Source organism: Panthera tigris, chromosome A1, assembly GCF_018350195.1.
Source record: "Panthera tigris isolate Pti1 chromosome A1, P.tigris_Pti1_mat1.1, whole genome shotgun sequence".
Taxonomy (NCBI): Eukaryota; Metazoa; Chordata; class Mammalia; order Carnivora; family Felidae; genus Panthera; species Panthera tigris.
In genome coordinates this window covers 173,031,240-173,046,407 of record NC_056660.1, presented here as the reverse complement: position 1 = coordinate 173,046,407, position 15,168 = coordinate 173,031,240, and the positions used below count along the sequence as shown (strand labels likewise).

The 15,168-nt window shown below is 42.0% G+C and overlaps 1 protein-coding gene across 1 annotated transcript in view; it reads left to right on the top strand.

Annotated features, from left to right (window-relative positions):
- Nucleotides 1–6,669: 6,669 nt before the first annotated feature.
- The window catches only part of FAF2 (Fas associated factor family member 2), a 77,717-nt gene continuing 69,218 nt past the window's right edge, over nt 6,670–15,168 (top strand). Inside the window, exon 1 of the mRNA XM_007085515.3 lies at nt 6,670–6,768. Coding sequence (XP_007085577.1) covers nt 6,706–6,768 — 63 coding nt within the window. The 5' untranslated portion in view covers nt 6,670–6,705. The remainder of the gene's footprint in view (nt 6,769–15,168) is intronic.

Below are 15,168 nucleotides of genomic sequence, written 5' to 3'. Positions count from 1 at the left end.
TCCCTTTCACTGAAAAATCTTTTAAATAATAACATCAATATTATTACTGAGGGGTGCCTCACTATCTCATTTGGTAGAGCATGCAGTTCTTGATCTTAGGGTTGTGAGTTTGAGCCCCATGCTGGGTGTGGAGATTACTTAAAAAAATAAAATCTTAAAAAATATATTATTATTGACACTATAATTACTAAGTATCATTTAAGGTTTCTTCACTATTCTTTCTGTTCTTAGAACCCAACCTATAAGGAATATATAGGCAAATTCACTTGAAATTGTTCTTTTCTCTGTAGTTGAGCCACCAACTTGATACATAGTCTCATAGCCCAGGTTGCATAGAAAACATGGCCTCCCTGAATCAAAAGCTTACTTGTTTGTACTTTACCAGGCAGTGCAATCCCAGGGAACACGGCATGGCATGACAGAACAGGGGAGTGGGGCAGGGAAAGATGGAGGGCAAATACAAGGAACTGGCTGCTGCTTGATAGCAAGTGTGTTGTTCCATTCATGGGGTTTGTCCTCACAGAAAGCATATGAACAATTGCGTCTCAGAATAGCTCAACATAGGGCAGGAAGTGAGCCTTAAGATTTTTTTTTATTCTTTCTTTATTTTTGAGAGAGAGAGAAACAGCGAGACAGAGTGCAAGTGGGGGAGGAACAGAGAGAGAGGGAGACACAGAATCCAAAGCAGGATCCAGATTCTGAGGTGTTAGCGCAGAGCCTGACGCAGGGCTTGAACTCATGAACCGCAAGATCATGACCTGAGCTGAAGTTGGACGCTTAACCAACTGAGCCACCCAGGCTCCCCGGAAATGGGCTTTTATTTGGTAGATCCCATATCTTATTTGTCAGGGTTTTGCTCCATTCCTTTGCACTTCTGAGTTATGCATGTATGGGCATTGTGCTGGCCTATGGTGTTTCATGCTTCACCAGGAATAGGCAGGCTTTGGATAGGAGGCAGGACGCTTGTGGTGCATGTGTGAGGTGAGGTGCTGTGGGATTGTGTCTGAGTAAGATGGTCACCAGGGTGTTGGCTAGATAGAATCCACATAGCGTTGGTCACCACAGAAGTGGCTAAAGAGAAACAAAAGGCCAAGAGCCTTGGAGATAGATGAGAGTTCAAAGTTCTGAGGTAAAACCTAAGGAGTTCGACACAGTAACCCTCCTTGTACTGCTCAGTGCTGCTCCTTCCCCTCATCATGTCCAGTCCCATACTATAATATGGGTTCTCTGCCATTGTGGGGACAAAATGCCTTCACTCCTTCCAAGACGGTGCAAATCCAATCACTTACAAAAGTCCCTCTTTTACAGCCAGAGTCTCTGTAAAGACTGAAGGCAAGTACGTTAGGGAGATAAGCTACAGTTCTCTGAAGCTGCAGCTGGTCTCAAGCCTGTAAGTGATAATCATAGCATCTTTTTCCTCCATTATTCATTCTAGATTCCCTCACTCTTGGCTTATACTTCAGCTGGCCGGATTGCTCTCCAGTGGACTAACCCAGACTTTCATTTCTGAAGGGTCTGAGCCTTTAGGTGCCTTTCCCTTGTCAAGTTGTAGCTGTTACAATTGCTTACTTTCTATTATCACTGGGTATGGAAGTACCTACCATGAGATGTTCTAGCGAATCCCCTGGGCACTGGACATACTCCTCCTGACTCCATTGTGTGTAACAGGAACACTGGCCCCTCATTGTAATGAGAGGCACTACCTGGCCAGTATGGTAGCTCCACCATGTCTAGGTTCACAGCCATCAGGACCCCAAGGTGTCCAGATGGTAACTGCAGCACCCGGTTCAGTGGAACCCACACTCTGTCCTCTGAGAAACATGCTCCTCCTTTCTGAATCAGAGCCTACGATTGTGGGGACAATTTAAATGCATCTGGGTTATTTAAGCTATCTGTAAATAGGTGTCCTGCTTTTCCTCCCTTTCCCATTCTGCCAACTGAGGTGTTGTTTGAACTCATTCGCAGTTCACAAATCATGTAATTTTTTATGGGCATGGGGCTTTAAAATGAGCAATAAAATATCTCTGCTTTAAAGAACACCTGTCATCAGCACTCTTTTCCCCCATCACCCAAAACTGATGTGGTCCTTCTTGTATCTTTTGATTTGAGATGCTCTAATTAAAGATCATCCCTCTATATCCTACAGGCAGTAGCTTAATTTCCCATTTAGTTTCCATGGCTTTACTCTCATAAGCCTCCCACCCCCACTCCAGTCCATTAGGCCCTGCTCTAAGGATGTGGCCTGGGCCAAATATTTACAGACCCTGTACTTCGTGCCCAGCACAGTTCTCATCACTGGGGACTGATTGGTGGCTGAAGCCAACTTGGCCTCTGTTATCCTCATGGGATGCAGAGTAGGGAAATACAAAAATAAACAGGTAAACAAGATAACAGCATCTAGTGATAAGTGCTTTGAAGAAAACATAATATGTTTAGGTCTTCATTGAGGATATAGCACACACATGCTGAGATCTAAATGTCAAAAGGGGCCAGCCACATAAGGACCCAAGGAGAGTGTTCCAGGCAGAGGGCACTGCAAATGCAAAGTCCCTGAGGTATAAATGAGAATAATGAAGTGGAGGTTTGAAAGTAATGAGTTCCCAGTAATGAGGTCAGAGAACCAGTAGGGGCCAGATGGGTAGGGCCTTGTAGGCTACATTAAGGAGTTTGGATTCCATTCCAAGGACAATGGGAAGCCAATAGCGGGTTTTGAGTTGGGTAATGTTAGGATCTGATTTAGTTTTTAAAAAAGATTTTCTGGCAGCTGTGATGAGACTGAATTGGAGAGGGATAAGAGTAAAATCAAGGAGACCAGTTACTAGGTAATTACAGTGCCCCAGGTGAGAGATGAGATGGGGACCTATGTCATTGATCCAGTCTACCACCAACTACATACTTTTGGGTCTCTGTCACTTTCTACTTGATACTGCAGTTAATTTCTTGCTAGACTAGGAGATTACTGATATCAGGTCATCCCAAGAACTAACAACTGTAAGATAGTAACAAACACATGTTGAATCAATCTACAGTGCTAACTTCTGCAAAGAACTTCAGCGTTGACAAAAGCCTTTCCTTATTTTTTAAATTTTTTATTAATTAATTTTGTAGGCTTTACACCCAAAGTGGAGCCCAACATGGAGGTTGAACTCATGACCCCAAGATCAAGACCAGAGGTGATATCAAGAGACAGATGCTTAAGTGACTAAGCCACTCGGGTGCCTTGGCAAAGCCTTTTCTTAATCCATTATTCCATCCCATCCTCTTGTCAAGTATGCAAGGTAGATATGATTAGGTCATAGACTTTACACGTCCCCTTTGAATTAATCCTTGCCATGACCTGATGAGGTAAGGACTATTTGTTTACAGCTGAGAGATAAACAAACTGAGGTTTAGGGAGGTTAACTTGCCAAAGTCACACAGTTAATGGTGGCATCAGTTTGTACTCAGGCCTCCCTGAAGAGCATGAGATGTGCTTGGTGACTTATGTAAGCCAAAACTTTGCCTCCAAGCCTGATTTGTTTTGTCAGTCCAAATACTCCTAGTAGAAGCCTGGGAGCAGGTTTTACCTTTCTCATTAATTTGGTGGGGCAGGAGGCCAAACAAACAAAAAACTGTTGCTGACATCAATGGTCTGCTTTACTCAGCAATCAAGATGCTGTGTCCCCAACTGATAGAAAATATGTTATGTTCCAGGCATTCAGAAATTGAAGGCTTGTTCTAGGATTTCCATGACTTGGCAGGACAGATTTTGTCCTTTATCAGGAACAAAATGGTAAGGCATAAACAAAGCCCTATTATTAGTATTAGAGAAACAAATATATTCATTAAATTCTCTAAAATAGCTCTCAGTCACAAATCCTAGTATGTTATAGGCATAGAACTGGGATTCAAAGACCTATCACACCCATACACACACACACACACACATGCCTACACCCACACATCCTTCCAGAGAGTGATGAAATTTGTTTACTTTACCAATAAACTGTGTGTTCTTAGAGGGCAGCAGCCATGCCCTCTTTATCATTGTAGCATCCAGTCCAGAGTCTGGCTCAGAATTAGCACTCAATAAATATTTGTTGGGTGAATTCCTAAAAATCTGTAGACTAATATAATTAATAAATCTATTAAAAAGATCTTCAGAATGTTCTAAAACTTCACTATCCAATACAGTAGTCACTATCCACATGTGGCAACTGAATAGTTGAAATGTGACTAGTCCAAGTAGAGATGTGGGTTTAGTGTAAAATACACATCAGATTTTGCAGACTTAATACAAAAAAAAAAAAAAGAATATTTTGCATGTACTGGCTTAAATACATTACTAAAAATAATTTCACTTGTGTTAAATATGGCTAATAGAGTATTTCAAATTATACATGTGGTTCACATTATATTTTGATTGGACAGCACTGCTCTAAAAGAATAAAGTTCAGGGGGAAAAACTGTTCTTAAAGGAGAGGACAAGCCATTAATTAATTACACTTTCCATACTTTTCCCCTTGAACTTATCAAAAAAATCTTAGGTTTCTTCCAAGGCCACGTTCTCCCATGGCAAACAGAGACCATCAGGATTCTATCTAGGTCAGAGGGGCAGAATGGCAGTTCATAGGCTGGAATGTGGCTTGCAATTATAGTTGACATGGTAGTTTTCTTAAAATCTGAGTAAGTTATTACCTTTTTAAAATGGGGAGATTTCATATGCAGCTCCAAATTTGTAGGTGCTCTTTTAAAAATGGTAAGCTCTTGGGGGACAGACAGGCTCAATAATCAGAGCATGTGACTCTAGGTCTCATGGTCATGAGTTCAAGCCCCTACCTAGTTGGGTGTAGAGCTTACCTAAAAAAATAAAATAAAGGTATTACCTATAAAAAGAAATGGCAAGTTCTAGCAATACTGGCCTTACATGGAAGCCATCAGCTACAGCTACAAAGCAGAAACCACCTTAGGACAGGGAATGGACTCTCCAGCTTGCCATATTGTATTCCCTACACTGAGGCAAATTCTTACTGGTGGAGTTAAAAAAAAAAGTAAAACATTTCTTGTAACCATGTCTTAATTCAAAGAAAACAGAAAGGTAGATCAAGAAATGTATGTATATATATATGTATATATACATATGGGTTTTTTTTTTTTTTTTTGAGGAAGTGAAGAACATTCAATGGTGTTTAATATAACTACAAAGTTTGTCTGTTGAAGGACTATATTTTAAGTCAGAATTTCGCAACAACTCTGGCGAGTGTATGATTTTGCAATCCCTCATCTGGTCTGGCTGGATCCAACATTATAGGAGATGTTGAATAATACCAGGTCTCCTTTGAGCTTTGAGTTGATGTCAAGTCACATCTGTCTGTTTCCAAATTTACCCTAAAGGTCTAAGAAGAATTCCAAAGTATTATTAGGCAGTTTGTGTAGACCTGGTTAAGACCTACAAGACACAGGTTTGAAAGAAGTAGATAGTGCCCTTCTGTCCCTTAAAGTACTCCTCACAGAACTTCAGCTTTGAAAGCACCTCCTGTCCTGTCTTGCCTGATCAACTCTGAGAAGTGTGTAGGCGTGGGATTCCACAGTGAGGTAGAGTGACTTCTAGGCACACAGGTAGCCTGTGGAAAAGCATACACCAGACCCAGACCCCTCTGCCTTCTGGAGGGTGAACAGAGGCAGATGGCAGGAGGAAAAAGGTGGAAATGAAAGAGGCCTAAAGAAAGGCCTAAAGAGAGGTGGCAGTTTGAAGGGGCAAGGAAAGTGAAGAGGAAGTCAGATATTGGAGAGTAGAAACAAGACAGTGGAAAGGGTGAGGGACGGCCTCCAAGGAGAATGAGCTGAGGCGCTATGTCAGTGGCTTTGGGAGAACCTCATTCCACCAATGGCAGAATGGAGCCCAGAAGGGAGGTGGTTTGCCCAAGGGCGTCCAGCACTTTGCCAGGTGGGCCCTAGATCCTGAGCTCAAGTATCTCGATCCCAGTCCAGGATCTTCCCTCTGTTCATCACAGGGAAGACAGGCCAGTGGGTCTGAGACAGGTAGCAGAGTCGCCATCTGGTTGGCGACAGCGCCATTAACAAAGACCCAGGTAGCCAAATCCAAACAATCCTAGGAAGCGAATTTGAAGCCACGATTTTCACGTGGCTGAGGCTTTCCCCAACTTCCAGCTCAAGTCGGCTTCAGAAAATACCCAACCACTATTCCAGAGACTTTCGGAATCTCCCGAGAGATGTTCAGGAGCTTTTGAAAATGTAAAGGAAGCAATCAGACATCAAACAGCCGATATTTCCGAACGGCACAATCTCCTAAAAAATATTCAGGAATATTGGAGACTGTGGGAAGATGGTTAAGAAGCAGGCGAAATCGGCCAATTGGCGTTCGGGAATTTCCGCAGCTTCTCGAGGAGCACTCGGTACCTCTCGGCTCTTTGCGATCTATTCAGAAGTCTTTGGGTCTCCGTTTGGCCGGTCTGTTCGCCGCCTAAATCGTAAGGGCGACTGGTACCGACAGTCCCTCGGCAATTTCCGGAAGCGTTCGGTATTGGCCCGAGAGTGGCGCCCTCTGACGGCAGGAACTGTCACCACGGGAACCCTCACGCTGCGCCAGTAGGCGCAGGCGCAGTTGCGCGCCGGCGGCCCGTTCAGAGCGGACGTGGTTGCTACTGAGGTCACTTCCGGCGGGTGACGGTGCGGACGGGTCAGAAGCGTAGAGGCGGCGGCAAAATGGCGGCGCCTGAGGAGCGGGATCTAACCCAGGAGCAGACAGAGAAGCTGCTGCAGTTTCAGGTAGCAGCGAGTACTCGGTGCAGCACATGCCGTCACGGGCTGGGGAATGGGCCCCTAGAGGAGCCCAGAAACCTCCTCAGATTGGGCCCGAGATTCTTCTCAGACCAGCGGCGGCCCCCTCCCCCCAGACGCCAACTGCCCTGCTGCTCCCGGCCCCGAACCTCTGTCGGTCCCCGGCCTTCCAGCCAGGGCTGCGGCCCTCTCCTCTCCCTTCAGCGGGTCAGCTTCCCTGGTTTCCCTTAGCGGCACCTGTCCTCAACTATCTTTCCCAGTCCGGCTACCCGTCGGACCTTCTCCGCCCATCGACTCTAGACCTACCGAGATGCTTAATCCCCACCAAGGAGTTGGCCTCGTTTCGGGTCTCTGGAAAACCTACCAGCATCCCATGCTATTTCTGCAAATATTTATTGATGGCCTCTCGGGTGCCTGGTCCTGTACTGGGCGCTCTGGTGGGGGAGGGGGCAGACCTGGCCCCCGTGCCCTAAAGGTGTGGGAGGACACCACGTAAGGAAACAATGCAACATTGTAAGTGTCATCAGTGGCTTCTGACTTGGTTTATTACCCTGGGCTTATTCCTGGACTCCGGTTATTGACTGTGCTTGAGGTGGGTGGTAATTTGCAGAAATCTGCCTCGTTTTAGTGGTTGTCGTGTTAAGAACTTTTGGCACTAAGCACTTGTCTCTGACCTGGAGAATCTGAGTGGGTACCCACCAGGGTGGGTAACCTTGTCTCTTTATTACCATTATAATGGATATCAGTTTCCTTGTTTCTAAAATACTTCTCTTAATAAGTCTACCCCCTACGGATGTTGTGGAGATCAAATGAGTTTATGGATATATGAAGGGCTTTGTAAACTGAAATGTTGCTAAATGGTATTGCTCCTATTACTCATTATTTAACTTAGGATAGAATTAAAGTTAGTGGTACACTTATTCCCGAATAGAAAATGGGTTAAACATTCATTAATTCAGCAATATTTACCAAGAACCTTAGTGCTTATGCACAGCTGGTTCAAATACCATTTATTTGAGTACTCATGATGTTGTAAGTACTGTGCTAAACACATGCATAGCATGCATGATCTCATTTAAGACAACAACCCTGTGAGATTCATGCTGTTAACAATCCCTGTATCGCAGATGAGCCATGGGGTTTAAGAAGTAACATACTTCGGTTACACAGCCAGTGAGTGGTGGTGTCAGATTTAAAGCCAGATCCCTCTTTCCAAAACGGTTTCTGATCTCTTGTGTGCTGTACCACCTGTGTACAGCCGAGAGTGGAATGCAAATGCTGTGATATTAAGTCTTTAAAAAAAAAAAAAAGTTACTACTGTTTTGTAATTTCTTTGATTAGATTTCACTATAATTAATTTTGAGGTGGGTTTTCTTTAAATTGAGCAGTGGGTTGGAAGTGTATAATAGAAAACTATTGTAGAAATAGTTGACATTTGGGGCACCTGGGTGGCTTGGTCGGTTAAGCGTCCGACTTTGGCTCAGGTCATGATCTCACGGTCCTTGAGTTCGAGCCCCGCGTCGGGCTCTGTGCTGACAGCTCAGAGCCTGGAGCCTGTTTCAGATTCTGTGTCTCCCTCTCTCTCTGCTCTTCCCCTGTTCATACTCTGTCTCTCTCTGTCTCAAAAATAAATAAACGTTAAAAAAAAAGAAATAGTTGACATTTGATTGGAGATTTGAGTAAAGAAATTGAGGACAATATAAATTAGAATGAATAAACATCAGACAACCAGCTTCCTCTTCCTAGTAGAGGGTAGGAAGGTAACCATGTAACTTATCCCTTACAACGCTTTAGGGGTAAGCTCCCAGATTAAGTGTTATGAGGTGATTTGAGTTATATGTCATGATGTATTTAGTCTCATAGTGGCAAGACATGAATATGTGGTAGTATTTCTGAGGTAAAGTACATAGGTACCTCCATTTTGTCTTCATTGGACATTTAAATCAGTAAGAGGTGAGTAGTAGATTAAAGCTATATTAAAATTGCTTTATGAGGGGTCCCTGACTGGCCCAGTCAGTAGAGCCTGCAATTCCTGATCTCAGGGTCATGAGTTCAAGCCCCATGTTGGGTGTAGAACTTACTTAAAAAAAAAAAAAAAAAAAAAAGATTGCTTTATGAAATTGGATTTACTAAGGCAAATGCATTTTGCATTTATGTGTTCCTTAAACAGTTCCTGGATCAGGTTCATCATTCAGTTGCCATTAAACATTCTTTGAAACTTAACGAGGTGCCAAGCATTATACTAGGTATTTAACATACCTTAACTTTTTAAAATCTCTTAATAACTCTGTAAGGAATTAACCCCCATTCGTTTTGTAAATGGAAATTTAGAAATCCATACCCGTTACCACCTTTTGTATAACCACCTTTTGTATAATTGGAGGAGCTGTGTGTGTGTGTGTGTGTATACACACATATACACACTCACATATACATAAACATATATATACACATACATGAACAATGAGTATCCTGCAGTATATTAGTGCTCATACTGCAATATGGTATAAACAAAGTGCTGTGGGAATTAGGGGAAGGTTAGGAACATTGATGGAGGTGGGAGGGAGAGAAGAGAGGAGGATGACTTAGTAGTTAAGCATTTTTTGTATTTATTATGCCTTAGGCATGGTGCGAGATAGTTTATAACTATTGTGCTTAATTCTTGTAAAGTGCCATAGATGATATGGCTGCTCCTCGGTGAGGAAACACATCTATTGAAGTGTTTGCTTAAGTTCATTAAGCTATTAAATAGTGGAGATGGAATTAGAAATCTAATTGGTCTGGGTCTGGACTTCAAGGCTGGGCTCTTTCCACTGTACTTTGCTAATTTTGAAGGAGGAATAGAATTTCAACAGGTGGTAGGCAGAAAGATGCTCAAAGCTGAGGAAATGGCTTGAGCAATGCATGAAGATGGAATAGTGTGGAGTGTTGCTGTGATGGATTTAGAAATCTGGAAGTGAAAAATAAGATTGGAAAGGTGAATTAGAGCCAGATTTTGGAGGCCTTTCAAAGCTGTGCAGAATTAAATTTTAATCTGTATACATAGGGAGCCATCACAGGTTTTTTCAACTAGAGAATGGGATAATACTAGGTTTCAGGTTTGCTTCACTAACAGTATGGAGCGTGTGCTTGGAATATCCATAGGAGTTAGGACAGAAAAGGGTGGTACTGCTGGGAACTAGTTCTCAGTATGTTGTTTCATTTGATATATTGAAATTAGCAAAAGTAAAATATTTTAGAAATCTTAGGTTTCCTCTATTTCACTTTTTTTGTGACATGTGTTTTGACTGAACTCCCTAGGGTGTATTTATCATGCTTCTCAGTCTGCTGTTTTCTTAGATTTTTCTAGTTATCCTTTTCTCCTGTTTATTTTGGAGCCAATGGACTATGAATAAAGCACACATTTGTTTCAAGCTGTTCCAAATGGAAGAGAATAGGTTTTAAGAAGAGTTAATGCAGGGGCACCTGCGTGGCTTGTTCGGTTAAGCGCTTCGGCTCAGGTCATGATCTCATGGTTCGTGAGTTCGAGCCCAACGTCGGGCTCTGTGCTGACAGCTTGGAGCCTGGAGACTGCTTCAGATTCTGCTCATGCTCTGTGTGTGTGTGTGTCTCTCTCTCTCTCAAAAATAAAATAAACATTAAATTTTTTTTTTTTTTTTTTTTTTAGTAAGAGTTAATGCTGGTATGGGTAAGGTTACTGGTATTGAAATCCACTTCCCTAAATTTCCAAATATAACAGACTCCTCTAGTGCCTTGGTTTACTGCTTCTAGGTTGCTGTTTGAACACCTGGAGAAAGATGACCTGGACAGAGAGAAGGGATTAAAGGAGCTATATGCATGGCCAGTGGAAGAAGAAATTATCCTTTTCTGCTTTTGTACAGGAATAAGAAATTTCTGTCCTTTTAAATGAATATTAGGGTTGATCTTTGTTCTTTTAAATTATAGAAAGTTAAGCCTGAACTCTGGGCTGTAGAATCAAGCTTATAATTCATTTTGAAAATCTCTCGTTGGCTTCATCTGACTCTTTATTACCTAAAGGAAAAAGAGTAATATGATGCTCTTTGTTCATGTATTTTTAAAAAATCATAGAGTGAGCTGTTTGAACTTTTTGCCAGGGAATTTGGTATTGTAGGAAAGCCATGAGCTTGGAAACTTGGGCAAACCTGAACTAGCTGTTCAGTTTAGCTTCTAATGAGTTCTGTGACCTAGGGCATGTTCCTACTTTTTTAAATCTTTCCTCATCTATAAAATAGGGATACTGTTCCCCAATTCACATTGATTTTTGTTTTTTATTTTAAAAAAATCTCCCAAATAGTGCATACTTTTTGCAAGTCAGCAATGTAAAATTGTTTAAAAGGGTAATTAAATCTCATCTCATTCCCCCTCCTCATTCCCAGTTTGTTGTGTGTCTTTGTATACTTTTTTCTTCTCCATATACAGATATACATGCTTAATGTATATGCTAACTTACCCTTGACTGTTTAGTTGGAACAGATGGCTTCCATTTCCTAATATGTTCTCTGTAATATGTCCCAAGTATTTCTGCTTTCATCAGTTGAGTTGTACTCTTAACAGTTGTGTTTGCTACCATACCATTGTGTGCTGGTTATATTTGTCATAAAAATATGATACAGAAACCAATAAAATATCAGTGCAGGAGTTTTTATCTGAAACCTTTATCTGACAATTAAATGCTTTGGGGAAGGTCTATAGGGTCAAGTTGCTGAAAAATAGCTGTTCAGTTAGGTGAGGGCAAAACAGGTATAAAGATAACTCTGGGAAAAATCACTGAGATTCAGTATTGTGCCCTTTCTGCTTGGCAAGTGTTTGGAGTTCTTGCACTCCAAGAAATTAAATCCGTGTCTATGGCTATGATTTATGCTAGAAAGACTCCAAAGAATGCCAGTGGACCCATTTCCCTTTTTTGTTTTTAAACGTTTACTTTTGAGAGATAGAGACAGAACACGAGCAGGGGAGGGGCAGAGAGAGAGGGAGACACAGAATCTGAAGCAGGTTCCAGGCTCTGAGCTGTCAGCACAGAGCCGGATGTGGGGCTCAAACCCACGAACCATGAGATCATGACCTGAGCCGAAGCTGGATGCATAACTGACTGAGCCATCCTGGCACCCCAGTGGACCCATTTCCTAAAGAAAAGGGTAGGCTTTCGTCAAAAGATTGCTGCATGAATGTGTGTGCTTTATGTTTTAAATGAAATAAAATAATGTGTGGAATATTTTTATTCCCCACTTTAAATGACTTAAAAATTTTTTTAATGTTTATTTTTTGAGAGAGAGAGAAACAGAGCATGAGTAGGGGAGGGACAGAGAGAGAGGGAGACACAGAATCTGAAGCAGGTTCCAGGCTCCAAGCTGTCAGCACAGGGCTGGGTGTGGGGCTTGAATCCACAAACTGTGAGATCATGACCTGAGCCGAATTGGACGCTTAACCAACTGAGCCACCCTTAACTGACCTATTCTCGTTGGTTAAGAGAGTCTGCTGTCTTTGTCTTAATAGAGGTAGGATCGTATTATAATTTTGAAAGTCAGCACAGCATAGTAGGTTGTCATGAAGACTGGCTGTGAAGTAAGACAATCTGAATTTGAATCCTGCTTCTCCAGGTATTAGCTTTGTGATCTTGGGCAAATTACTTAACCTTTCTGCCTTAGTTTCCTTGTCTGTGCCCTTACTGTATTACCTCATAGGGGTTATTTCAGTAATTAAATGTTAATATATCTAAAATATTAAGCACTTGAATGTTAAACATTATTAAGGTTAATACTTTGTGGGTTTAAAAAAATTTTTTTTTAATATCTGTATTTTTGAGACAGAGCATGAGCAGGGGAGGGGCAGAGAGAGGGGGAGACACAGAATCTGAAGCAGGCTCCAGCTCTGAGCTGTCAGCACAGAGCCCGATGCGGGACTCGAACTCACAGAGTGTGAGATCATGACCTGAGCTGAATTCGGACGCCCAACCGACTGAGCCACCCAGGCACTCCTATACTTTGTGGGTTTTAAAACATTGGGGGACAGTCAGGTTGGTTTCGTACAACTAATGCTACAGTGAATATCCTTGTATATAAAATTCTCAATCAACTTTTATTTATTAGTATAGTTCTAGGCACGTATACAACAGTTAAATATAAATTAGATTAAATATAATCTAGGCACAGGATACAACAATTAAATATAATTCCTACCCTTGTGGAGCTCACATTCTAGTTGAGGAGACAGAAGAATTAAAGTAAATAAAATATATAGTATGTTAGGTGACTATAAATGCTGTGGAGGGAAATTAATAGGGAATTTTGAGGAGGGCATTTAATTTTTTTTAAGTTTATTTATTTTGAGAGGGGGAGGGCAGAGGAAGAGGGAGAGAATAGGCAGGCTCCACATTCAGCACAGCACGATCTCAACCTTTAGATCACTCCTGAGCCTGTATCAAGAGTCTGATGCTTAACCAAATGAACCACCCAGGTGCCCCAGGTTTTAATTTTAAATAGGATTATCGGGGCACCTGGGTGGTTCAGTTGGTTAGGCGACCGACTTCGGCTCAGGTCATGATCTCACAGTTTGTGAGTTCGAGCCCCGCATCAGGTTCTGTGCTTATAGCTCAGAGCTTGGAGCCTGCTTTGGATTCTGTGTCTCTCCCTCTCTTTGTCGTCCACCCCCCCCCCCCCCCCCCCCGCTCACACTCTGTGCCTCTCTGTCTCTCAATAATAAATAAACATTAAAAAAAAATAAAAAAGGATTATCAAGGGATGACCTCACTGGGAGTGTGTTAATTGTGTGAAAATCTGGAGGAAGTACTAAACAAATGTGGATTTGGATTCCAGATAGAGGGAATAAGGCATACAAGAGTCCTAAGGCATGGCCTCAAGAGACCTTGTCCAGGAATGGCCAGGAGGCTAGTGTGGCTGAGAGAAGGAAGAAGAAAGTAGTAGGAGAGGGGTGCCTAGGTGGCTCAGTTGAACGTCTGGCTGTCAATTTCAGCTCAGGTCGTGATCCCAGGCTCGTGGCATCAGACACTGTGCTGAGCATGGGGTCTGTTTAGGGTATTCTCTCTCTCTCTTCCCCTCTTTCCTTCCCTCCCTTCCCCTCTAGCCCTCTCCCCACTTGTGTGCTATCTCTCTAAAAAAATAAAAAAGAAGAAGAAAGAAAATCGTAGGAGTTAGGGTCAGAGAGTTGAAGGAAGGGCTAGTTCACAGATGGCCTTGAGGCTACTGTAAGGATTTTGGCTTTAACTCTGAAGCAAGTTGGGTAGACATGAGAGGATTTGTGAGGCATGAGAGGTAGTGACGACAGGATTTATGATTTATTAGGGTTACCCTAGCTGTTTTCTTGAGGTTAGCCTGAAGGAAGAGAAGGGAGGAGTAATGGGGTGCCTGGGTGGCTGAGTCGGTTAGGCGTCCGACTTCGGCTCAGGTCATGATCTCACAGTTCATGGGTTTGAGCCCCGCATCAGGCTCTGTGCTGACAGTTCAGAGCCAGGAGCCTGCTTCGGATTCCGTGTCTCCCTCTCTCTCTGTTTCTCCCCCACTTATGGCTCTGTCTCTCTCTCTCTCCTTCAAAAATAAATAAAAACATTAAAAAATTTTTTTTAAAAAGAAGGGAGGAGTAAGGAGACCAATTAGGAGATTTTTGCAGTGATGCATAACTGCTTGGACCAGGATGAAGTAGGAAGTCATGAGGAGTAATTGGATTCGGAATATATTTTGAAGGTAAAATGGATGATTTTCTAAGGGATTGTATATTAAGTGAGAGAGGGAGAAATTAAGGATATCTCAGATTTTTGACCTAAGTAACTAGAAATGGAAGAGTCATTAACTGGGATAAGGAAGGCTATGGGAGGAGCACATTTGGGTGTGGGGCGAGTTCAGTACCTCAGTTTTGGTTATGTAAAGTTTGAGGTTTGTATTAGACATCTAAGTGAAGATGTCTAACTGGATATATTAGTACTTAGTGCAAGAGAATGATCTAGGCTAGCAATACAAATTTGGAAATCATCTACATGTAGATAGTATTTAAAGCCCTGAAACTGTTTAGATTATCTGTGGAGCAAGAATACATAAGAAAATTTGAGATTTGAAGGTGTTTTTGTTAGTAATGTCACTTAAACATCTATTGAGCATTTACAGTTGACTCTTGAACAACATGGATTTGAACTTATAAGTGGATTATTTTTAATAAATACAGTACAGTATTGTAAATGTATTTTCTATCATTTTCTTAATAACATTTGCTTTCCCCTAGCTTACTTTATTGTAAGAATATAGTATATAATGCATATAAACCTACAAAATATGTGTTAATCAGCTGTGCTATCAATAAGGTTTCTTTTCAACAGTAGGCTATTAGTAGTTAAATTTAGGGGAGTCCAAAGGTCTCGAT